This window comes from Microcebus murinus, chromosome 20 (genome assembly GCF_040939455.1).
Source record: "Microcebus murinus isolate Inina chromosome 20, M.murinus_Inina_mat1.0, whole genome shotgun sequence".
NCBI classification, from domain to species: domain Eukaryota; kingdom Metazoa; phylum Chordata; class Mammalia; order Primates; family Cheirogaleidae; genus Microcebus; species Microcebus murinus.
The window spans coordinates 26,110,606-26,137,263 of NC_134123.1; the positions used below are offsets into that span (position 1 = coordinate 26,110,606).

At 35.4% G+C, this 26,658-nt stretch overlaps 1 protein-coding gene across 1 annotated transcript in view; it reads left to right on the forward strand.

Moving 5' to 3' along the window:
• The window catches only part of CNTNAP4 (contactin associated protein family member 4), a 239,678-nt gene extending 214,765 nt beyond the window's left edge, over positions 1-24,913 (forward strand). Inside the window, exons 20-24 of the mRNA XM_012772535.3 lie at positions 1,393-1,526; positions 2,311-2,398; positions 14,369-14,587; positions 14,921-14,992; positions 19,151-24,913. Coding sequence (XP_012627989.3) covers positions 1,393-1,526; positions 2,311-2,398; positions 14,369-14,587; positions 14,921-14,992; positions 19,151-19,344 — 707 coding nt within the window. The 3' untranslated portion in view covers positions 19,345-24,913. The remainder of the gene's footprint in view (positions 1-1,392; positions 1,527-2,310; positions 2,399-14,368; positions 14,588-14,920; positions 14,993-19,150) is intronic.
• The last annotated feature ends 1,745 nt before the right edge of the window (positions 24,914-26,658 follow it).

Here is a 26,658-nt window from a genome sequence, read left to right on the forward strand (position 1 = left end):
AAAATTAAATTAGAACATAAGGGTGGTAACAATATGGATGGATCTTGTGTTCTTGCTTCTCAAACCACAAACAAGGAACCAAGAATGTGCCTGCTTTTTGTATTCATTTTGCTCTTTAGTACTGTCCTATAAATTTAATCTAAAAGGATTATTTAAAAGAATTAAGATGCCTTTATCTCTTTATAATATTGCTAATATGCAATGTAAAATTTTAATTTATTTATATAAAATCTGCACTCTATTTTATTATTACCAGAAGCTCTTGACTATTCCATATGAATATCAATATTGGTCTTGTGGTTCATTTTGAAATAACATATCTTGTTGTACAATAGCATACATTTCCTCCAAATCAAAGTGAAGACATTAAGGGAGTATTAATAAACCAGTATTATGTATAAGAAAATGCCCACAAGATGATCTGTCAGTTCTGATTTTAAGCAATAAGATAGTCATTGGAAATAATGGTATATCCGTGGAGGGTAAGGGTATGTAGATTATGAAATGTGTTTACTATAGAAACCTCCTCCCAGAAAACCACTTACTGCTATTTTTATTTTCCCTATATCTGGAAGAAAGATAAAAATTTTAGAAATACATTCTCTGGATGATAAGAATAAATGTAGAAGCATGTGAATATATAATTTCAACTAATCAATTGTGGCCCAAGGTTACTGAACACCAAAATAAGAATTATATTGTTCAATAACTATATTTACCTTCATTGTACATTTTGAGCTTGAAACTTATCTATCTGTTAGAACATTTTCTTAGTATCCTGGCAAATATATTAGTTGACACCTCTGCAGGTAATTGAGTTGTATTAATTCTAATGGTAAGTTTGACTCATGGCCATTCACTTTAGCTAACTTCATTTCAAAGTCTATGACTATGTCCAGTTGGATATATTTCTTTTCTTTAGTAAAAATATATTTGCTTTTAATAATTTCATTAATCATATTTCAAAAGTGTGAAATATGTTTTTTTTAAAGATAAGGTTATAGAGACAATATTATTGTAATATTTTGCAATAGTTTGGTGTTTCAGAAATACTTAATTTTGTTATGTTTTTAAATTAGAGGCTAGGGAAGAGATTTGTATATGCTTAATCTGAGTTTACTATTAATGAAGAAAATTAAAGATTTGCAAGAAAGAGACTGCTTATGAGCATCATGCTTGGTTTTGTTTTTGAAAATATAATATTGCAATTTCATTTAGAAACTTACTTCTAGGAATTGTGATTGTCAGGTATCTTCCAAATGAACTATAGTCTATTGTAAATTTTTTCTCTAAAATGAATAAATAACAACAACTAAAGGACTGTGAATTTTTTATAAGGAGTTCTTAAAATACAATTTTTACTAAAAATATGACTTTTTTTTTCTATTTTAGGAAGTTTGCAGATAAGGTACAAGCTAAACAGATACCAAGAACCTGATGTTGTTAGCTTTGATTTTAAAAACATGGCTGATGGACAACATCACCACATAGAGATTAACAGAGAAGAAGGAGTGGTCTTTGTAGAGGTAATACAGTAAATTCAACAGAACCAACAGTTATAATGATGACTTTCCAGGACTTTCTTTATAATAAATAAAGATACTTTCAGCGGTCATTTTTAATAGATGACAGACCATCAAATATGGTCAATTTTTTAAATATTCTATCTAATATTAATATCTGATATTTAAGACACACCCTTTTCTTGTTTTACTTTGCTCAGTAGGGGAATGATGTCTAGTTTATCATAGTGTACCATCGCTATTACAATAAAACCAGTTTACTTTAGATGGCTATAAATGCAGTGAAAGTTCTTGTGTAGAACATAATAATTGCAATATCAGAATACATTTTTTAAAATGATGTGAGCCACAGCAAAGAAAGAAGATTTATGCACTCAGCTAGTTTTTAAGAAAATCACTAATGTTTTGGTGTTCTACATAGAAGAAAATTTCTTAGCTGCTTAACTTAAGTAAAAAGACCAAGCTCAGTAAAAGTATTGAGGTGAGAAATAACTCATTGTCTTTTTTTTTTGCCTTATCAATTTTGGGTTCCTTATATGATGGAGAAAAATAAAGCAATGTAAGTGGACAGAAGGTGGGGTACAGTGGTATCTGAGGGTAATATAGAAACAGTTTAGAAAAAATTTTCTGAATGACTAGCTCTTTAAAAGTTGTTATTTGTTAAACCTTTGAGGCCATGCTCACAGTTGCTTAATTTATCCTTTTCTTTTTGTCTTACTTTACTTCCTATCTTCTCAACAAAACGGCATCCATTTGGATTTTTGTGTCTCATGTAATAATTTTGTAGATTGATGAGAGTACAAGGAGACAAGTTCATCTGTCATCAGGCACAGAATTCAGTGCAGTCAAATCTCTGGTACTGGGCAGGATTTCAGGTTAGTAAAGGAAACTACTTTTCTAATAGCCATGATATATAAACATGCATCAGAAGTCATATCACGTGCGCACACACACACACACACACACAAATAAATTCATCATGCCAAAAGAAATCCCTTGCCTTATTTAAACTATGAAGTGAGTGATAATCGAGGTGCAGGTGTATGTAATTATGCGTAGGGGCTCCCTGAGAGGTGAGCGAGCATCTTCTTTTGATCGGGTGGTCACCCCAGCCTCTGTCATGTATCAATCCAGCCTAAGAGAACATGATATTTTTCTCCCACTTCAAAAATATCAAGTAATAGGGGTAGAAATAACAAAGTATCTATCAATAAGGTGCCACATATACAAATCTTCATCTAATAATAAAACTAAGATTAGGTCTGAAAGAAATGGAAGGAGAATGCAATTGCTGTTTTCAAGTTAGTGAACATGAATTAGGTCATGCTTGGTTCCTGTTGGCCTTTTGTAGTGTTGTAGTTTGCAGCCACACTTGCTCAGACTCAATCTACATGCCTTATAATTCTTATTTATTTCCATCAGTGACTTCTGATAATGGAACTGATTTTTTTTTTTTACATTTACCAACAAGGACTAAATTGGAAAGAGGGAAGTAAATTTTAAAAGATATTTTCTTTTTTGTTGTAAATAAATTATAAACAGTATTGATATTTCACATTATTTGGCTTCTTATAGTCTGGTTTTCATTCCTAGCCTGATATTTGACACTAACCTGGAATATTTTATCCAAGATAGTAAATGGATTCTTATTTTTGACCTTTTCAGTTATTTGTACCTCTATTAATCATTCCTTATGTTCCCTTCACATAATCTCAGAACCTTGAAAATGTTTGATTAAACCCATGGGTGAATGATCAAAAATATTGGCCCTTGAGAAAGTTAATAGTTAAGTTTATAAATATTTATAGACTTTCAAGTACTATGATGAGAACCAAGATTATGTGTTCTTATTCTCCAAACAAACAGGGGAAATATCATGAATTGCAATGCTCTTCTGCTATGCTATAGTGGATATAAAAAATATGTACAGAGTACTACTTAGATATTTGGATGCTTAACATAAATATTGAGCCTCACAGTGTTAATTATATAAATCCAACTGTTTAAGACTGACATGTATATCATTTGCTCTAAGGATGCATATAAAGTCAATAACATATTTGGCATGAAATTGGGATTCTACTTTATTTTGTAAACCTTTAGAGTTGATTCGAATCTTGTCCCCTGATGTCTAATTAACAGAGAAGACGATATACACTTTTAAGTCTGTGCACATGAGCATTAATTTTAGACTAAACTTCAAATGTATAGGAAAAATGGCTACGCCTTCAGTTAAAGCAGAAAGGATATATTTAGTTATTTCATATTTGGCAGTGGGAACTATTTATAGCTATTTCAGGACACTGTAGAGGACACTGGTCTCTACAAATTGGCTATTTTACTTTGGATATGTAACTAAGGTGTTCTGAACATCATTTTAAAAATAACATTAGAAGGTTTCATTCCATTGCCAACTGTAACATAACATAGGAAGCCAAGGAGAATGTAAAAATCTAAACAGACAAACAAGCAGCAACAACAAAACCCCAACTATCTTAACTGTGCGGTCTCTCTGCTACCCTGTGGCTCTCATCTCGGGGGAGGTCTGTGTGCAGGTGTCTGGGGAAAAGATGAGGTGAGAGTCCTAGGGCGATTCAGGATGAGGCAGAGATGAAGGGATTAGAGGGTGGCGCCTTGCCCACTGCAAAGGGACCCTCTGCCTGAACACTTCTTTGCTGAACATCGGGCTCATGGAAGACTCTGCTCCCCATCTGTCCTTTACTAAGCCTACCTTTGCACACGAGTGTTGCCATTCACAGAATTAAAAGTATGTGCAAGTGATCATATTGGAAGAGTCTCCACCCCCCAAACTCTACGTTAGTATAGTAGATGCCTTCAATAAGTGAACCGTGAGCATTCACAGATATCAAGAAGTCATATTAATTAAGTAGGTTTTCTGTGCAAGATATTATGCCATTGTGAGTTGAAATGTATTAACTATATTATTAAAGAATTGGGAAAATGATATGCATTCTGTGAGGAAGATTGTATTAACCAAACAGTGGAATAACATTCAAAATATAAGTATTTGTTTCCCCTTTTGTAAATGAATATGGGAGATATTAATATAGAAATAAAGATGTTAATGTTTTATTCAAGAGTTCCATATGATTCAAATGCATATCACTCATGCTGAAAAATAAGATTAAAATCCAAATTGAGTAGTAGACCTATAGTCCTAATCAACTCATTCTCCTAAAAGTGTGATAATTTATTTAGTATGTGCCTAAGGTGTGGATCTTGCCTGAGAACTAATCATTTTTAATTCAAAGGAGATTAATAACTTATGATCAAATTTTATGTGGTATATGAATGTATAGTAAAATGTTATATAATATATTATTATATTTTAATATAGTGTATTAATTCATAATAAAATAGGTCAACAAGATGGTTAAAAAGTGGAAGTGTTAATGTTCCAAAAAGAATTGCTCAGTCTTGAAACTTCAGCTTACTGTGTTAGCCTGGGTCTTCCAAGAAACAGCTGCCCATATAGGATTAAATGTGAGGATTTTATTAAGGGAACACTTGTGTAACAGAGTGTAAGGGGCCTGGCTAAGGTTCGTAGAGCCATTGGATGGCCATGACACTCTGTCTACAAGTAAAGGAGAGAGGGAGGGAAAATCAGATAAGGTGTCCTAGACCACTGTGCAATTTAAAAATGATTTAGCAAAGTCTTTGGGGAGCCCTTGATTCAAAGTTAGCCTTCAGAGGAGTCCCTTGTTTCCCAGGAATGAGCCCGCCTTAGACTACCTGCTGCAATTAGCCAATGTCTGGGAGTAGCCCATGGGAAGCATGGCCTTGGTACAGGCATGAGAATGGATTTCAGCACCTGAGACCTTTGGGCAATCTCCCTCTAGTTGGAGGTCTTTGAGACACATTCTTATGTCCCCACAGTTATCAAATATGTTTTTCATTTTCGTAAGCCCATTGGGCTCCTCAATTCATCTATCAATTTAGTACATACCTTGTGGTCACCTACCATACATATAGAGAATGCCACTCAGCAAGATGGACATTACATCTGCCTTTACAGAGCTTATAGCAGTGGGCATTCAGATAGTCATTACAACAAAACGATCCTGTGTATCTGCCTGAGTATGATGTGCTCCAATATTGCTTTAGATGAAATAGTCCCAAATTACCCACCAAATTAAAATATATTAAAATGCTTCTATCATTTTATAATTTCTGGATATTTTTTAAGGGAGTAGAGGATAAACATTGACCAATATTTTTTGGAGTTGTAATGTGACCACATTTTCCAAAAACGACTCCGTCTCTTGACTTTCTCCAGTACTCATTTCTCCACCTTAGGAAGAATTGTGAGAATAATTTTGAATTACTGACACTATTAACTAACATGTCTAGCAGATATTGAGCAAAGTGAGTGCATTTTAAGAAACAGTGTCAAACTGTACTATGATGACATTGTAATGGTTTTTGAGTCCCTACAACACTTAACATATAGAAGGACTCAATCACTTGGCAACAATAATGTATTGATAGTCAGTGCTATGGTGGGAAGATTAAGATTTTAGCCAAGCAGCTCAGTTCAGATCCTCTCATAATCTGTAGACTGCATTACATTGGCTTTTCATGTTACTAATCTGCTATAAAATTAAGTTCTGACTCCTATGCCTGGCTACCTTTACATGTTAGAATAGCTTTAGGATTTATTTACGTAAAAGCTGAATGATTGCTTTCATGCATGCTCAGCAGTAACTTTTATATAGTAGACATCGTGGCCCATAGTGATCATTTCTCTCTTCTGAGGCTGCAGAGCCAAGAAGTACTCTCCAATTACTGCAGTGGAGATTTAGACCAGATGTAAATAATGTGTGTACTCAGCAAGGAAAAGGAAGTCTACTCAGTCTCCTTTGAAGAGCTTTAAGAGTGATCTCCAGTGTGTCAGGGATGCTTTATGTAAAACCTGTTTCAATGCCAAAAGATGAGGGAGAAAACAAAAGGTGACCTACATAACTTAAGGGCATGGTGATTTTGTAAATATATTGTGAAATGACTCTTGAGACACTGGATTGGTTCTTTTGTAAGTAAGTTTTAAAAGGGATGTACAAATCAGAGCCAGAAAATTAAAAAATCTATCTTACAATCTTCTTTTAAAATTCATCAGGTCTATTGATTTTTAAATTTTTTAATAATTTAAAATGTCACAGACTGTCTTCAACCCATAGCATGACTTTATTCTTTTGAAGGCTTTAGTTGATTCCAGAGGGTTAGCCTCAGGAACTGGCCATATGTAGACTCTTAAAAACATCTTTTCTCTTAATAACGATACATGAACATAGATTAGAAGTGTCATGTCCCAAATCCAAAGAACATTCATGATATTGAAAGAAACATATTATTAATATTTGTTTTAAATTACAGAGCAAATGATAAGGTAGAGATTGAGATTTTTGTCAGAGGCCCATATAGTCATGAGCATGTAGTCCCTATGGGGTAGGCAAGTATATTCCTCTGACAATGTTGTCATATCAATGCTTTCATTTGGAAAACGTAATAAAACATAGAGCTCTACTTACACTTTAAAGAATACCAAATGATAAAAGCAAAAGTCACCAATCCAAAATTATACACACACATACACACACACACACACACATATATAGTGTAAAATCTAGAAAGAATAATTTGTTTTTGTATGTGTCCTTATAAAGCAAGAATAATGTCTAAAATAAAAAGGAGGAACATGATTGCTTATTTCTTTAATTACTAACATGCTTTAAAATGCGTTTGCACCAGTAATAAAGTAAAAAATAAAGCCATGATCAGGCACTCATGCTAATGTGTGAGTGAATTTATTAAAGAGCAGGCATTGATGGAAGAGAGAGAGGGGAAGGGATTAGCTGGGGTGTGAATACAGAATCTTTGAGGTGAAATGAGGGCACAGACACACCCAGGAGATGCTGAGTGGGGCAATTTGATGATAATCTGTAGGACTATTCAGAATAGGAGCAGTGAAATTTAAATTCTGCTAATATTGTCTGGTAAGTGTAATAGAGGGTTAGAGATGGTTTCCATGTCATCATAGTATAATTGGATATCATTACCTAAAAATTACCTCCCTTGCTTCATTCTTTCTGGTCTTCCTTTTGAAAAGGCAGACAGCTTGAAGTCACTTCTTTTTTAATTTTTTTTTTTATTTCAGAGTATTATGAGAGTACAAACACTTTGGTGACATAAATTGCCTTTGTACCACCTGAGTCAGAGCTACAAGCACGCCCATCTCCAGATGGTGCACACCACACCTGTTAGGTCTGAGTTTACCTTTCCCCCCCCCTTCCCCCCTGCTCAACACCTGATGAATGTTACTTCCGTATGTGCAGATAAATTTATTTATTAACTATGTCATTCACAATGTGCATAAGTTTCAATGCCAAAACAAATGATGTGTCAATTGATTCCCTTGAAATAAATATTTACTAGAAAATTATATAAAAAGAGACCTCTTTAAGATGTAATTAATCTAAGGAAATAGGCAGCTCTAAAGTTGTTTTGCTAATTCATTAAGCTTTTATTGGGTCACAATTCCTCCACTTGGGAAAAAAGTCTCAATTAGGATAATTACATAATTGTCAAGTTGCATGAAGCCTCACATAGGAAAATGTGCCCACATTTTGAATAATGATATAACACATTGTAAAAATGATTGGAAAAATCACTGTTCAAACGTTGAATGACGTTTATAATTACTATTTGTCACTTTTTATGTCAAATACATAATAGCACAAGAACATTGATGAAAATAATTTGCTGGTACTCATGGTGGTAGTGGGAAGAACCAGGTTGCATCAAATAACCATGGTTGATATTCCTCCTCCATAATTAATAGCTTATGTTTCATTTGGTTTTTGCATCCAAAACTCATTGTAAACTTCTGAGCTCTGTTCGTGGATTGTTTTTTTTTTATGTTTGGAGTGTTTCCTAAAAGCTTGGAGATTATTTTCACTCGTTCTAAGTAGTAGCTTTGGTATATTTAAAGGCGATGACCCATAGGGATTATTTATCTCTTCTGAGCCTGCAGAGCTCAGGATGTATACTCAGATTTCTGCAGTGGCAATTTAGACCAGATGTAAGTAAAGTGTGTGGTCTCAGAGAAGAGTGTGTCTATTCAATCTCCTCAGAAGAGCTTTAGGAACAATCTTAAATCTCAGGACTATTTTCAGTAAAACCTGCTTCAGAGCCAAAGGGGTACATGAGTAAGTTTAATTAGATTACTTAAGGACACTGTGATTTTGCAAATATCTTGTCAAAATCATTCGTAAGATGAGACAGGTTGTGCTGAAAGCAACACGGAAGTACCCGTTATTGTGAGATTGCTACCGAAACACAGCTTGTGTATTAATCAGGCTTTCAAGTTTATGGCTCAGAGCAGTAGGTTTGGTTGGCAAACGAATATTTTTTATGATAAACTGCTCCTTTATCTGTACAGTATTTCTTGTCTGCTTTGCCATTTTACTCTTCCACTAAGTCTTTTTTTGTTGAGTCCTTGGTGGCATCACATAAACTAGTAAAAGTGCACTGCTTGGTTCTAGCCCTGGCTCCGCTTTTGATTCATTGCACCATTTTTTTTAGCAAGATTTCTTTATGTTTATCTTTATGGATTAAAGATATTGAAAGCCTTTCTTAAAATGGCCCCTTGTCATAGGTCCGGCATTCTAAACTATTTATGCCCGTTTTCTGAGGTTCATTTTGTTATTGTTGTTTGTTTATGAGAGCCACAAAAAATTTCGTAAAGCACTCCTTGTAATTGTTTTTACATTTACTGTCATTATCTTTCCAAAAACAGTCCTGTCTCTGTAATGGAAAGGTGCTTCACCAAATTCTAATTTCTTAGTACTCTATTTTTCTTGTAGACCTTTTGTTAGAAGGTTCCTTCCACACACAAGCAGAAGTAATTCCCTTTGTTGGAATATACAATAGAGGCTTATTTTTTAATAGGCAAGACCGCTCGAAAATGGGAGTCAGTTAAGGATTATTATGACCAGAAACATACAGTACATGTTTTATCTGGATTTCTATGAAGCAGGAGACATTTGTCTTTAATTCCTCCATTCACTTTCCCTTTTTCTAAACCTTTACACTCTATTGGCTTTTTAGGAGTTAGATAACAGGAAAGATATATATTTTTGCTCATTGGCTTTATTAGCAGGTATCTGATGTTATGTAGTTCCAAAGCCAGCTTTGCTTGTGACAACTTAACATAGCTACTGATTTTGTCTGAACCCAATTCTGGGGAGATGGCTGCCAAGTTCCCTTCCATGCCCAATTCTAATTCCAACACCTTGACCCTCCTGAAACAACGAGCAGTTGTTGGTCCAGTTCACCAGCAGGCAGAGGGGATACTGGAGGGTGCCAGTGAGAGGGCTGTTGTGGGACTCCCTACCTTCTGGGTTGGAAGAGCATCTGGTGGCCTAAGAAGAGCCTCAGGGTGGGATTTGAATTGTGTGGATCCCGGGGGCCTGCTTGCCTTACAGGGATCCCTGGGGCCTGTTGGGAAAGAGCAGCATCACAGAACATTAAGGTGCCTACTTTTCCTGTTTCCCAAGGAGCTGAGGATGACCTGAAATTTTGGCCATGTTCTCTCTATCCCCAGGTTGGGTGAGGAGGAGAGTTTTCATTAGATTTCATCTGGGTGCTTTGGCCTGCAGCTATACTGCTGGTCCCCAGGGACACAGAGCCCTACGCGGTCTGCATCCTCGGGTGTTAGCCACCAAAGGCAGTCAGTACTGAGCACCGGTATGCAGAGTAAAAAACCAACCAACCAACTGCATACTTTAAAGAATGCAACATCAATAAACGGGGAGAAAAAGCCAAAGCCAGAATGATTCTGTATCAAAATAAAGCTAGTTAGGGAGATAGACAACAACATGAATGAAACTTAGTAAGAGTACTTTAAGGAAATTCTAGTAAAACAACAAAAATACCTTAAGAAACTAAAGATATGATTTTTTTTTTCCAAACTGAAAGAATTCAAAAGGAAAGAATGATCTTTGTAGCTACTTGAATTTGCACCTGGAAAACCAAGTGAAAGTAACATTTGACCCACACAGAAATTAAGTTGTAAATGATAGAAATCAGGAGGGAAAATAAAATAGATTTATAGAATAAATATATAGAAGAGACCAAATGTGAATAATTGGCATTCTAGAATAGTGAAAAAGATGAAGGTCAAACAATAGTTGCATGCACCATATATGGAATTTTTCAAGCTAAATAAAAATGTTGTGTCTGCAGATTGAAAGGGCTCATGATGTTCTGTGCAGAATATTGAGATAAGACACATTCCTAGGGACAATCTGATAAAAATGCCCAAATCACAGGGAATCTTACAAATTTTGAGAAAAAAGTAATACTGCCAGAAGTTGCCGGAGTAATATTCATAGTATACTAAGAAAATAGGGCTGTGAAAAGTGTCATTCTTAAAATAAAAAAAAAAAAAGAAAAACCAATCCATCAAGATAATTTTCTGTTCCAGATAGATCTATCACATTATCTAATTTGTTTTTTCATAGCATTATCACTCTTCAAAATTTTCATTTAGTTTTTGTTTCTGTGTTTATGTCTCCCCCTGCCCGCACTAAAAGGAAAGATGCTTGAACTGCGGGGCATTTATTTTCTGTTTTCTTAGCTCTTACAACAGTACATATTGATTGACTAACTGTCTATTTCAAGTTTTAGAGGTTAAAATTTTTTTACAATAATTTTGAAATACGTAAAATGTTTTTAATTTGTAAGTGTGAAGCTTTTAAAAGATGCCTCATGTCATATTATTACCAGAAAAGTGAATTTTGTCTATTTATATATATATTTTTTTGGCTCAAAGGAAATATTTTTGCAAAGGCTTATGGAAATTGTATTCAACATTTCATCCTCTTAGAAGAAATGTGAAAAACACTGTCTTTATGAACCTATTCAACTATTAAAGTAGATTTCTTTTTTAATTTCTCATTAAATAAAAAAAACCTCCAAAGCAAGAAAGCTGTCTTTTTATATATACATATGTTTATATGTATATATCTGAATCTACATAGAAGACATATTTTATATACACACACATATATGTTTGAATGAGCATCCGTTCAAGTGAGTAACTGCTATGGTAGTGGACTAAGTCATTTTTTTTTGTTCTATATACCTTGGTGAGCTGCCTCCTATGTAACATAAGAACATGATGCTGGGTGTTCAAGGAGCTCACAGTCTAGCATGTGAGCAGCAGAGTGATGCTGTCTCAGTGCCACCCTTGGGTGGGGAGGCAGAAGAGCGCGGTGGATCAGAACATGACCTCTAGCCTTAGAATGCCTGGGCCTCAATACCAGATCTCCCACAGCAGGAGAATGATATAATCTATCTAATTTTCAGTTTTATTTGTACAGAGAGTAATACTCATAATACTAAACATTCAATCAATGCTTTTATTATTAGGTATAAAATGTGAATGAAAAGGGAGCCAAAAAATTCTTGAAAAAGTGTAGATATAACAAGATAAGACATGCTCAGTATTCCTTAAAAAATAGCTCATATATATATATATATATATATATATATATATATATATACTGTAGGAGATATAATCAGAGCCAAGGAAAGAATATCCGAACCAGAAAGTGGTTCATAGACAAAAGAAGCTTATGATTTGGAGTCCAATAGGCCCGAGGTCTATCTAGTACAGAATGCCAACAACTGTTTAACCTCAGGCAAATCATTAAAATTCTGAACCTAAGAGTTCCATCTCTATGACTGGAATAATCTGTTCCTGGGGCTACTGTAAAGTTTCAACAGTAACATGCCCTTAGAACAATGCCCCGCATATAATAAGCACTCAATAAATAGTTATTGTCTATCATATTATTATTTTTTAAGAAGAGAGACAAAAATACACATTTTTGTATTTCTCCATGTATGTGGAGGGAAGGGGAGAATAGTCATGCTATTTTATGATCATATTGGGTGGATGGATGCATCATAGTTTGATAACATTTGAGCCTTAAAACTCTACAATGAATTCGTCTTATTTAGATTTCTTGCTTGCCAAGAAACTGGTATGGATGATCTATTCTTAACTGTAAAATTACCTTAAAGAACAAAAAGTGGACCTACCATTTGATCCAGTAATCCTACTTCTGGGTATTTACCCAAAGGAAAAAAAGACGTTCTATAAAAAAGACATTTGTACCCAAATGTTTGTAGCTGCACAATTCACACTTGAAAAGATGAGGAAACAACCCAACTGTCTATCAATACATGAATGGATTAATAAAATGTGGTATATTTATACCATGAAGCACTACTCAGCCATAAAAAAAATGGTGAACTAGTACCTGTTGTATTAACTTGGATGTAACTGGAGACCACTCTTCTAAGTGAAATATCACAAGAATGGAAAAACAAGCACCACGCATACTCACCATTAAATTGGAACCAATCGAACAACACTTACGTGCACATATGGAAATAAAACTCATCAGGAATCAAGCAGGTGGGAGGGGGAACAGGGGATGAGTAACAGATACCATGCACACTATCTGGGTGATGGGCACACTTGTAACTTTGACTCAAACTGTACAAAAGCAATTTATGTAACCAAAACATTTGTACCCCTGTAATATTCTGAAATAAAATAAAATTTAAAAAGGTCTTTAAAAAATACTCTGGCATTAAAACCAATCTCTCTTCCACACAGTGCCATACTAGCTAAAATCTCATTAATTTGGGGAGGGATTATCTGTCTTTGGAGGGCACAGGCATTTCTGAGTGACAGGCAGTCATTGGAACAGGCAGAAAGGACAATGAATGGGGCATGAAAGTTCTTACTGCTATACACGAGTAATTAGAGAGGGACCCTAATAACTTCGATGTATGACCTCCACTAGTATCATTCTCCTGGCATGTTTGGGTGGGGTCATGAAGTATCAGAAAGCTTTTAGGCAGACCAAATTGTCAGGTCGGGCAACTAAGGGAACTCCTGAGGCCCAATTTTTTTTCTGTTGCTTCTGTTATTGCACCGCTTAAGGTTCAAAAGCTAAACTGAACTCGATTCCAAATTCAGGGTGCACCTCTTAATATTAACTATAAGCCCTATCCTAAATACATTTCAGTGATCTATTTTTTTTTAATTTTTTTTTATTTTGGCATATTATGGGGGTACAGATTTTAAGGTTTCAATAGATGCCCATTTCCCCCCCTCCCCCCAAAAGTCTGAGTCTCCATCATGACCATCCCCCAGATGGTGCACATCTCACTCATTATGTATGTATATACCCGCCCCCCTCCCCCCTCCCCAATACCCTATTACTGTAGCACCTATGTGTCCACTTAGGTGCTACTCAGTTAATACCAGTTTGCTGGAGAATATATCTGGTGCTTGTTTTTCCATTCTTGGGATACTTCACTTAGTAGTATGGGTTCCAGCTCTAACCAGGAAAATATAAGATGTGCTATATCACCATTGTTTCTTAGAGCTGAATAGTACTCCATGGTATACATATCTATTTTTAAACTTTACATATCATGACCCCTCATTAATTCATAACCTGACCCATTCTTACGACAGCTTTAATCATTTCTGAAGAGTTCACCGTGTCATTTTTAATTAGACACACTTAAAAACTTGCCTTCGTGAACAATGTAGGAAATCTCACCAATAGTTGTGGAAAGACTTAATGGATCTAACACTTTTAGTAGAGACAAAAGAAAGGAACTTGGTAGCTCTTATGTGTATTGCTGTTGCATTAGCAGAGTTAGAATATTTGATTTCTGTGCCATTGCCCTTTTGCACTTTTCACTATTATAAATATTTTGATGTCTCTTTGGATTTACAGAACACAGTGACATAGACCAGGAGACAGCACTGGCTGGCGCACAGGGCTTCACAGGCTGCCTCTCTGCAGTGCAGCTCAGCCACGTGGCCCCTCTGAAGGCTGCTCTACAACCCAGCCCCCCGGCCCCCGTCACTGTTACAGGCCACGTGACTGAGTCCAGCTGTGTGACCCAGGCTGGCACAGATGCCACATCGAGAGAAAGGACACACTCGTTTGCAGGTAACCGAGGGCTCTTCCTCTGCCCAGTCACAAATCCAGCTTGTCTGTTCCATATTGAAAACGTCTGATGTTGCCTTTATTCTCCACATGGTTTTTTAAAGTTGGTTTTGCTTGTTTAACTTTCAGTTTTCTTTCCCATTTCTTTTCTAGAGTCTCAATTTCTCAGTCATGTGGGCCATTGCAGTTGCCATTGCTTAAATTGAAAATTATAGAGCTCTCACATTCACCTCCGTCATTCCGTTCTGGTTTAAAACATTTATGAATTTTTCAAAATTTCTTCTTCTTACTTGTCTATCTATATCACACTCCCCTCTTTTTGTGCTTTAACTACAGATCATTCTGGAACAATAGATGACAAAGAGCCCCTAGCTAATGCAATCAAAAGTGACTCTGCAGTAATTGGAGGTAATAGGAAGCATGAATGGGCTATCATTACTAATAATGGTGAATATTTAACATTGTAGAAACTATCTGTGAATCTACACATATCCCAAGTGCCAGGCACTGAATCGTGAGAACAATGAGGTGTTTTACTATTTGTACATTGTTTCTCATAGAATCTTTATGAATTCCGGTTTCTCTGGAAATTTTCAGCATAAATAACTGGCAATTTCACTAAAGCACCACACTGACAGAACAATTGCTAGGCTGTGTACTAACGACTATTATTTAGCTTGAAAATGGTCATCAGCAATCCTTAGGGAATTCTGAATATATCTGAGTAAAGGTCATTTTTCTTGACTTGGCCATATCCCTGTTTACACAAGGGTTCATGTAAAAAGTAGAAAAAAGCCCTGAGATTAACATTAGAAACATATATTTTGTAATGTTTTAATGCTTAATAAAGGAGGTATTTATATAGTTTAGATGCTCCCATCAGTAAATATTATACTCTCAGTTGCATTTTTATCAAATGTTAGGTTAATGGACTTAATGTGATTTGTAGTAACTTTAAATTGCAGAATTAACACAAAAACTTTTGAAGTATATCTCTGTGGCTATCTGAGATGTAATTTATTCAAAACCAACTCCAAAACTAAGGCTTTTTTTTCTTCCTGATTAATGCTCTTAAGAATGTTATTAATCAGATAATGGAAATGCTAAGAGGTTCACCTTTCTCCACACCCTGAATGTGATACAGACATACAAAAGTAAATAATTATTCTATTATATTGCCGGATAATGTGGTTATTCATATGCTTGAGCAACTAATGTGGACCTTATACCTGATTCATTTGGGTCTATTTTTCATACTCTTACTCCCCTAGACACAGAATTCCTTCAAGTAGTTAGGATTTTATTCAGACAGTGAATAGTAGTGCTTAAATCATTGTGAGGATATTAACACCCCCATTTCAGTCCCTTTTCTTTTTCTCAAATTAATGATGTGCAATTTAAGGATACACAAACTAATATCCTCATTTAGTCACCTAATAAGCAAACATTATTTAAAAACAAACAAAAAAAACCTGTTTGAAGATGAGTTAATAACTACATGGCTAAAAGAAATACATTACACCGTAAAAACTCATGTAAAGCTATAGTGTTTACACTGTGCTCACCGTTTTAATCTAGAATTCCTAGTCAAACAAATTGCCTCAGACTCATAATAGTGCTTTTTCGAGACAGTCAGCTAATATAGATATAGGTAAATAAAGATACAAAGATAGATATAAATATGGAGTGGCAGATAGTCAAGCCCATGTTAGAATAAAATATTTAATCTTTAGACTAGTCTTGTTTTGGTCAAAGATCATTGGTGAGATTTACAGAGTTAGAAATGAAATTTGTTGATAAGTCATTCTAGTGTTATTCTTAAATGGAAACAAGTTATGGTTCACCTGTGGAATTCTCACTTAGCTTAAATGCGTAGGACAGAGATAGACAATATGCAAGATTTACATCTCAGGGACTTGCCAGGGTTCATGAAACCAGTGGTGTCTGGATTGAATCATTGCAGGGACTGAGCACTGGAAACAGAGCAGCTGGAAATGGCCATCTAAGCTCAGAAGGCCTTGTCTGGGCTGCATGCAATTTATCTGCTGGATCACAGCACATCATCCTCCAATGTGTCGCTCGATCTTGTAGCATTGTGGTAGAATTCTTTGCTCATTGTCCAGGGACTCATAAATGGCACCCATTATGTAATAATAATTAATCCACGTAAAGATTTTCTAAATTGGCTAATCTCCCTGTGTACTTCATTTTAGATGATGGTTTTCTTCACTAACAAAGTAGCGTAAGATGGGACAATTGCTTTAATAAGACATTTAAAAGTGGTGACCCAGATGCTGTAGAAGATTTCTAGCCAGGATATCTAGATATGGATGGACAGATTTAGACAAAGACAAAGCTACATATTTTTTTCATAAAAACACATTCTGATAGTGTTTCAGATACATCATAGAATACAGGGGCTGGTCATATTTTATTCATAATATCTCATTTATTTTATATATATATATATATATTTTTTTTTATATAACAGGTGAGATCAAGGTTTTCCTTGAGCTAAACAAATTCTGATGTAATACCCTCCACAAATTAAAAGAGAGAAATCACATATGTGGAACAAAAATTTTCCAGAGACCATCCCTGATTTTGACTGTCTGGGCCAGTGTAATGTTGTTCATTTGGTAATTGCGGTGGCCTGTTCTCTATTTGATGCTTCATCATTTTTCACACTGATATTGTTCAGGAAAGCTCTCTTCAAGCCAGAGGCCTATAACTAGACAATGGAAATATTTATGGCAACTCAACTGATTATTTTTTTAAAAATGAAAGGCAAAATATATAACAACAAATAAGTATTCTGATTAAAACTTCTTAATAATTTACATGACTACTACTAATAAAAGTAACCATATCCATTAGTAAATTTTTCAGATTTCATGTACAGAATTTGGTTACCACATTTATATTAGGTTAATCAGCATGGAATCGCTACCTTTCTCAGGTAATGTTGACCTAGCCCCAAATTGGCTTGGCTATTGGCCATATTATGGTTGGCTATTGTGAATCTGCCTAGCAAATCACATGCTCAGGAATGTACTGTGACTGATAAAAACCTTCAAATCTTTGACTTGGTTGCTCTCCATTACGGTTGTATACACCTGCTTTAAACTCAAATAGAGCCTTAGCTTTACAATATGAGATTTGATCATATTTTGTCTAAAAAATCTATTTTCATCTTTAAAAAAACTACATCAGTGTCTACTTCCACTGATCTCACCAGAAAAGTCTTTGGATATTAGGAAACTCTCAAATTCATGGTGACAGAAAACAGTTTTCCAAATTCTATTTTTCATTTGAAAGCTTGAATTTTATCATTGACAACATATGTTGTTTAGTTGTCTTTCTTGAAGTGACAGATTTATTTCATTCGTTTTAGAGAAAATATCCACCAGATAGCTAAGTCTGAACAACTATAGTTTGTCTATTAATCATTCTTTCAAATAAAAGTGGTGTTACATGAAGCAAAAAGTAACTAGTTCAGTTCACAACTCAGATGGTGTTGTTCAAATGGTGTTTTTCCTGGAGATGATCATCATACCTAAGAATTCATAGGATGCACTTCGTGTATATATATATTTACTGCTTCCTTAGGGATATTCTTAGATGAACTTGGCTTTTTTCTTTTTCCTGGGAGTGCCTGGCAATGCGATGTCTTCTACTTCATGAATTTAGTGATTACAATTATCGTTTGTTGCCTTTGCCTTTAATTCTTGCTAAGTACCAGCAATTTTACCCAGCCTCCTTTTATGCCATCAGTGGAAATGTAACATATTTGTTCGTTGTCAGACTTCATACACTGACCTTGTGAACCCTCTCAAAGTGTACTAGGGACTGCCAGAGAGTCACAGATAACACTTTAAGGACTACTGACCTAATGCAATACCAGAGGTTTATAACCACTGGCATAGCTAAGAATCGTAGTACTTAAAATTTTTATTTACAATGGAAATTTCAAAAAAATCAATATTCCTCATATGGAAAACATTTAAATATATCTATATGTTTATTAATATATCTATGTTTTATTAGTAAGGATTTTTCATATACATAACTCACTCCTGCCATTCAACAGTATAATAAATTATTGAAAATCAACTTCATTAAAATTTTTACATATTTAATTATAAAAACACTTTAATCCTTTTACAATGCTGCTGCTACTCTATAATTTTAAAATAATTAAAACTTATTTGTTTCTGAAAAAAAAACTTATTTGTATCTTAATATAAAGTAGCCACATGGTTTTAGAGACATGTAGGTAATACCTTATCTTAAATATAAATGCACCAAGTAAATCCAGTATAATATACATTCAGAATAAATGGAGATGCACCTACAAGAATGATAGAACTCAGAAGTGAACTCAAAATGTTGTGATATTGCTTGAACCAGAAATACCTGAACTTTTCATATTTCTAATTTATATGTAGTTGATGCTTCATTTAATTAGAAAAGAATCATATCATGACTTATTAAGCAATGAAATCAACACAGTTTCTCTTCAGACAGAAATTCTGACTTTATCTTTCTTTTCTCCTCTCTCACTAGGTCTGATAGCTGTTGTGATCTTTATCTTGCTTTGCATCACTGCCATAGCTGTCCGCATTTATCAGCAGAAAAGGTTATACAAAAGAAATGAGGCAAAAAGGTCAGAGAATGTAGACAGTGCTGAGGCTGTTTTGAAAAGTGAGCTTAATATACAAAATGCAGTGAATGAAAATCAGAAAGAGTACTTCTTCTGATGGGCAGCTATGATTTAACTTATAATTATGACCGTTTGTTTTAATAGCCAGGGGCTCTCAATGGACAAAAAAAAAATGTTCTTACAATGATTATACAGGTAATGGATTTGCAGCACTGCCGTCTTGCCATGTCCAGTCTCGGAAGGGCTCTGGGAAGCTTCGTCCAGTGACATATTTATCATAGCAATCATTCTACGTAACAAGGAATTAGAGATTGCTGCTATTTTCCAACTGTTCTGAGATGATCTAAAACAACTTTTACTTGCTTAATGACTACAGTTTTTGTGTGTGAAAGCTGTAGCCCCGGTCTCTTAACCATGCAATGCATACATTTTGTTAGAGGTAAAAATCAAATTTGGGCTTATATTGACCTTGCTTTATTTGAGAACATATGCTGTGTTTGCTTTAGTCTTACCAGGATGTTGTTATTCATAGACCTGGAAATGCTTCTCAGATCCTGTTTGGCTGGTGTTTGCATCCTCAGTGGCCACGAGTATTTAAACGCCTTTGCTTTTCTCCGTGTTACATTCAATACAATACATCAATAGTCTTGAAAAAAGTTTTTGTCGTCCTTGGTTTGTTTGTATTGCTCTTTTTTTCCTATTTGACTCTTCTTAATGATTTTGAATACATTGGGTTTTGAGGGTCAGACTTCAATTCTGAACATTCAATTCATACGTAAGAAGACTCAGAAAGTGCAGTGCTTGTTAGTATGTGAACTTTAAAAAGTTTTTGATTTAATTTTTTATCCTTGTTTGATGGTGACAGTGGTTTAGACCCCGAGTAATGCCAATTTCCCAAAGAATATAAAATCTTTTCAATTAAACTTGACATAAGAAAATTCTTCACACAGCAAAATACTATTTTTAAATTACAACTGTAATACCTCAAAATGAAATATATTTCTGAGAATATTTTTCCCCAAACTTTATGTGAGTTGTGTTTAACAGGTTTATATTTCTGTTTTTCTAAAGTTTATTCACCAGCTTTGCTTTGATCTCCCATGACTATATTCCTTCTTATACATTAGGAAAAATAGAGACAAATTGAAGTATAGATCTCCACTCCCCATGCTAAAATATATACCCCTTCAGGCATACATTTTGGTGTGCATTGAACTCTAAGACATATTTTTTTTAAAACATGAGCTGCAACCACGCCCCCTTTCCACACAACCAGTAGAGTAATTAGGATGCTCACTCTAAGGGGAGATAGTATATTATATAATCTATACTAAATCTGTCATTCTGATCACTTCTCATCTAGGATGAGGGGGTTAATTTCTCAAAAATTACCAAGAATCAATATAACCCACTGACTATACCATATGATTAGGGTGTCTGTATATATTTGGAGGTCAAAGAATTATTAATAACCTTATGGAACTGTTATACTAATTAATTTTGAGGCTGTGTAAACAAGGTGCTTGCGTGGACCTGTGTTGGAATTCTATAAGCCAGTTATACAATAAAGGCACTTTACTCTCCACACTCACACCTTCAAGTGCCTCTCAAGTAAAAATTGGGTTTCTTAGTCTGTCCACACCAGAACAATTTGGAAATATGTAAATTTAGCATTACTCTCAGCTTATTTTCCATCTTTTCCTTGTTAACTGTTGTAAAACTTGCCTGTCTTTTCTCATAGCACTATCTTCATATTGATGTTTCTGTAAATGTTTAACTAGTTCGTAAGGACCTGAATTAACATAGTAGCTTGTGAAGTATCTATATTGGTAAATGGTATACTTTTTTTTTTTTTTTTTTAATTGGAGGAAGACCTGTGGTGGCAAGGGAAGGATTTAACATAGAAATGGTAGTATTTATTTGGTGCAAAGCTGAATGAATGCAAACATTGTCACGGCTCTGAATCTATTGCAAGTGTTCATCTTCTTTAGTAGCAGTATTAACCTCGTTGGTAGCTGGAATGTAGATGGGTTTATAGATGGTGAAACCTCATAATCCTTGTGGGTCTGCACTGCTACAGACTCAACATTATGGCATCAAAACACACTGATATACCACATGCCATAACTTTGATATCCTTATTTGTAATCTGTTCCTTCCTTTTTTTTTTTTAATAAAATGCATTTTTGAAATAAAATGCAGAATATATTTTAAGAGATGTTGTATAAAAATTTACAATTAGGGAATCATATTGGATTTCTTTTTCTTAAAATGGTAAAAATATGTGTAGATGTATACCTTCTTTATTGGTGTGTATGTGCTTAAACGTTTTGGTAGATTCTGTAATTATTATGAACTGTTAACAAATGCTGCAGTTATAATATATTTTTCCTTTTAAATGGACCAAAAGATTGAAAAAAAAGTAGAATAATATTTGTTGATTGTGTAAGTAAAGTCAAGTTACTCAAGATTTAACGTTTTGCTAGAGAACAGTGATTTGGCTGTCAGCAATGGTTTGTGGAAATGTTACCATGCATTTAAATTGGGTGATTTTTTTTTCTTTTTTTCTTCTTGTTCAGAGAGGCCAATGAACACTGTACAAATGCACAGATGTTATATTGATGAATATAATGTACTCTTCTCTGATTTAAAACTAAAAACAAAATCTTTTTTGTGACTTCAAGTGAAAAAATGAAAACAATACATAATTAACATTCTCATTTCAGAAGACTAAATTTTCCAGTTCTCACTTAAGTTAAATTTACAATATGTAAATAGAGTGGAGCTTGTGTGGTGTTGAAGGCTTGCCTATATGAAATGAGGGTCATCAGTGAGAAATGACATCTTAATTGTGTAGAAACCATGCCACTGAAATGGCCCTTATCCATCCCACAAAATAGGGCCATTTAAAAAAACCCTCTCTTAAGTGCTGCTCTTTAACATCCTTAATAAATTCTTTAGATATGAAATTACAAACAACAGCAGCAAGCAATCGGACAACCAAGTGAACAGAAATCAGTGGTTTAAAATCATCTTTCAGTAGATGATATTGTCCTTCAGAATAATAGAGTCCCTCATGGAATTGGAGAGAGCACTGAGATTATTTAGTGTGAACAGTTCAGTTTTACAGATGAAAAGTCCAAGATGCAGATATTTGAGTTCGTGTTCCTAAGGGGACACATATCAATGTGTAAATGCTGAAGCTGTGACTATAATGTCCTTTTTACTCACACGATGTTGATCTTTGTGTTTCTAAGACCTGGAATTTTGACAATTATTTAGTGGTATAGAAAAATCTGAAGGATCTTGATATCCTCTTTGTTCACAATGATCTATAGTTCCAGATCTTATCTATTCTCCTTTATAAATGAACATCAACCTTTATTTTATAGGTCATTGCTATTGATAGCCTTGGCTTTCTTTTAAAAATGTTCAGTAAGTTTATGGTCCTTGACTCCAGGGTAGACAATTATAACTGAAGCACTTGTATATAGGCTTTGTGAAATCCTCAATTGAGTTAGATCTGACTGAGTGCCTCATCAAATATTTTTCTCCTTATAGAAGGATGAATTAGGCACATCCTAAATCAAAGCATGTTCAGCTCCTCGTTTGACTTTCAAATTCATGTATCAACTAAATGATGAATCTACTAGATGCCTTCAATATGTCCTGGTTGTTTTCCACTTTTCCAAAGTCTGGATGACAGAGAGAGATAATGTGGCAGAGAAAGTTTAGAAGTGGAATGTCTGTGTTGGGGATATGTGTAGGTGAGCACATTCATATGTGCGAGAAAGAATAAGAAATGTGGTTAGAGGGAATATGATATAGTTTGCATATAACACGATAAGAAAACTGGATTTTTGGTGTATCAAGAGCTTCCTTGGAACTTGGTTTTGAAGATTTGCAAATAAAAATAAAATGAGATTAAAAAAAATCTGACCCACAGTTACAATGGTTTCTCCAGAGCCATCTTTTTCTTTTAATAATCCTTTTTTCTATTTTAACATTATTCTTAAGTTTTCATTAAAAATATATGCACATACTTAAAAATCAAATAGTTCAACAAATCTTACAAGAAAAATAACAGCTCTACATGGCCATACTCCCTGTTCATCAGGTTCAACTCCTTTAGCTGTCTCTCTTTAGTTGTCTTTATATTTCTAAATTACACACTGTCCCAGGTTGGGTTCCCTGGGCAGCAAACTTTGAGACGGAGATTACCGTGCAAGACATTTATTAGGAGGTGCTGCAGAGATCAACACCTGTGGAAGAAAGGAGGGTGGAGGTGAGGGTAGATGATGAAGTCCAGCTGTGGCACAGTCACAAGTAGTGATCAGCCACCCCGGCTGACATGGCCCTTTAGAGATGTCCTGAGTTGGGGGTGAAAGGACCAAGAACATTGTTTACTCTTATATTGATCAGGCATTGGATATCGACTGCTTGATGAGGTGGACGTAAACTTGGACGAATGGCTCTTTTCACCTCAGGCAGTTCCTGAAGAGGGAGGACAAACTTCCCAGCAGCTGGGAGAATAAATTGTTAAGTCCTGAAACAGGGATCTGCATGGCACAGTACAGCATCCCTGTGCTGGTCAGATCCACCAGCCTCACGTGAGTTCTGGGAGCAGCTCCTATAGGACTCTGGTGAGCCTCATTTCTGGATACAAGGTGAGAGTTTAGAATAAACTACAGACCCTGACACTGCAAGTGATCTCTTGACCACAACTCATACTCATCCTCTTCCTCTTCTACCGTCAACACCAGGTTCCCAAATCTCCCATATCTCCAGCTGCCAATGCTGCAAAGAGTTTGAACCCTTGTCTACTATGGACTTTCAGGCTATAGCTGCTGCATTTTTGCATGTACTATTAAAGTTGATCAAAGGAGCACCTGCACACCAAACCTATTCCTCCCTGTGCCCGGAGTGTAACAGCAACTCTCTCCCTGATTGTTGATTAGAGACAATTACCCTAACATAGCCTTTCATAAGACATTGCATCGGCAAAAGATCCGTGTTTCAGCAAAGGGTGAGTGGGATCGGGCTCATTCCCATGAGATACACTGGTACCGTGGCACACCAGCCCAGCAGGCGGGCTCTGTAGACCATTAGCAAGGGGTGTTGGCTGATGGCCTGCAGGCAGTAAACGCAGCTTGTACCTGAAAGAGTCAATGATTCTAATCAAAATGACTCTCGGTCCCTTTTAGGGTAGAGGGCTCTGATGCAGACAACTTGCCACAACATTTGTCTTCTCGTAGAGGGGAATGATTGTGGGGAATGAATACTGGTGTCTGTTGCTGGTCATTAGAACATTCAAGAGTGGTCGTAGCTAGATCAGTCTCAATGAATGAGAGCACTCACTGCTTGGCTAATGCACTGCTTCCCTCCAGCCTCCATGGCCACTCTGTTCATATGTTCATTGTCCCAGCACTTTGGTGCCAGTGATTGAGGTTTAGTGATACCAACTGGCTAAGTCATTCTGACTACTTGGCTGTTTAGCAATTCTTCCATGGCAGCATATGCTATCTGGTGGGCAAAGACCTTTACATTTATGCCCACTTCTATACATCCATCCACATGCTTCTACCTTAGCCTCCTTGTCTCTAATTTTCCAATCTTCCAAACCTCCTTCTAGGTCCCTGACAAACTGGCCAACTTCTTGCCCATAAGAGTGCATGTGTGATTATATATATATATATATATATATAAAGTTATAGTTATATAACTATATGTATAGTTACAAAGTTATAACCTTGGGCTATTTCTTCCAGACAAAGTAGATGACCAGGGACACTATCCAAAAATTCTACTCATTGAAGGGGTTTTCCCTCATTACCATCTTGCAATGCCGCCCAGATGGGCACTGTGGTGGTGCTGTCTCAGATCCTTTGTCCAATTGGCCTTGAATTGTTTGTCTATTCCCCTTTCAACATTCAGTGTTCAGTTATTGTAGTAAATGTTTGTAGTTCCTTTTGGAAAGGACCGGGGAATCACTAATACATACGCTGTCCATCATGATGTTGCAGGGTCCTTCTCCCTGCAGATCTTCCTGCAAACATTCCTGCAGGCTCTCCTTTATTCACAAATGCTAGGTTTGAAAACTGACTCATGTTTAAAAACAAGGGATTGTTACTTTTAAAAATTTTAAAACAATCGAAATGTTACAGAAAATTTGGAAGGATGATACCTTCTTACTCTCTAATCTCTAGACCCCATAGTTTTACCACTTGTCTCAACGATGCCTTTTATAGCAAAAGGATCCAATTCATAATCATATATCGCATTTAGTTGCTGTATATTTTTAGTTTTCTTTAGTCCAAAAGAGTTTTTCAGACTCTCCTTGACTTGCACAACCATGACACCTTAGTGGAAGTTATAGACCACTTACTTAGCATGCCCCTTAGTTTGAGTTTGACTGATTTCTCATGGTTTCATTCAGGTTATTCGTGTTTGACAATGACAGCATGGAACTGGTGCTGTGTTTTTCTCATTGCATCCTAGCAAGGAATGCACAATTTCAATTTGTCCCACAACTGATGACAATCACTTTGATGAAGATGGTCTGTCAGTTTTATCCACTGTAAAGTTACTTCACCTCTACCACCCAACTCAGACACCAACGTTTCTCTGCCACACCTCATGAAGCCTGCTACTACCTTGATGCATTCTGCACTTGCTTCTCTCAGGGCTGCTTCACAGTTGTCAGCCCAAGGCTTGCCTTCCTCTCAGCCCTGTGTTAAGTCTTTGGCATCTGTCTCCTTATGTCTTCCTCATATTCAACTGACTCACCCATTTTTATGGAAAATTCTTACAGTTTCTTCCAGAGAAAGAATACATGGGAGAAAAGTATTTTGAGAACTTGTATGTTCATAAATACGATTGTTTTATTTTCACATTGGATTGACAGAGTTACGAGATACAGAATTTTAAGTTGCAATTAATTCCCCTTCAGAATTTTTATGGCATTGTGCCATTGTTTTATTTTTAAATGATAGAATTTTTACACTTATAAATTCTATTGATCCTTCTTTGTGATTTCTTCCATTGTTTTTATTCGCTATTTTTAGAAAATTGTTTCTTCATTTGAATACTGTAAAATTAGCTCTTTCTAAGGTATAGGTCTGTAATTTTTTACAGATGCATGGAATTATGTATATATCTATATAACCACAATATAGAACTGTTTCATAACCCCCTAAAATTCCCTTAGGCTGCCTCTTCATGTTCAACCTCTTCCCTACTTCCACCCTCTAGTAATCACTCATCTATTATCCATATCTGTATTTTTGGATTTTCTAAAATGTCATATAAATGGAACCATACAGTATGCATTCTTTTGAGTTCGGCTTCTTTCATTTAAAGAAATACATTTGAGGTTAATTTACATTAATTTAAACATCAATAGGCTATCCCA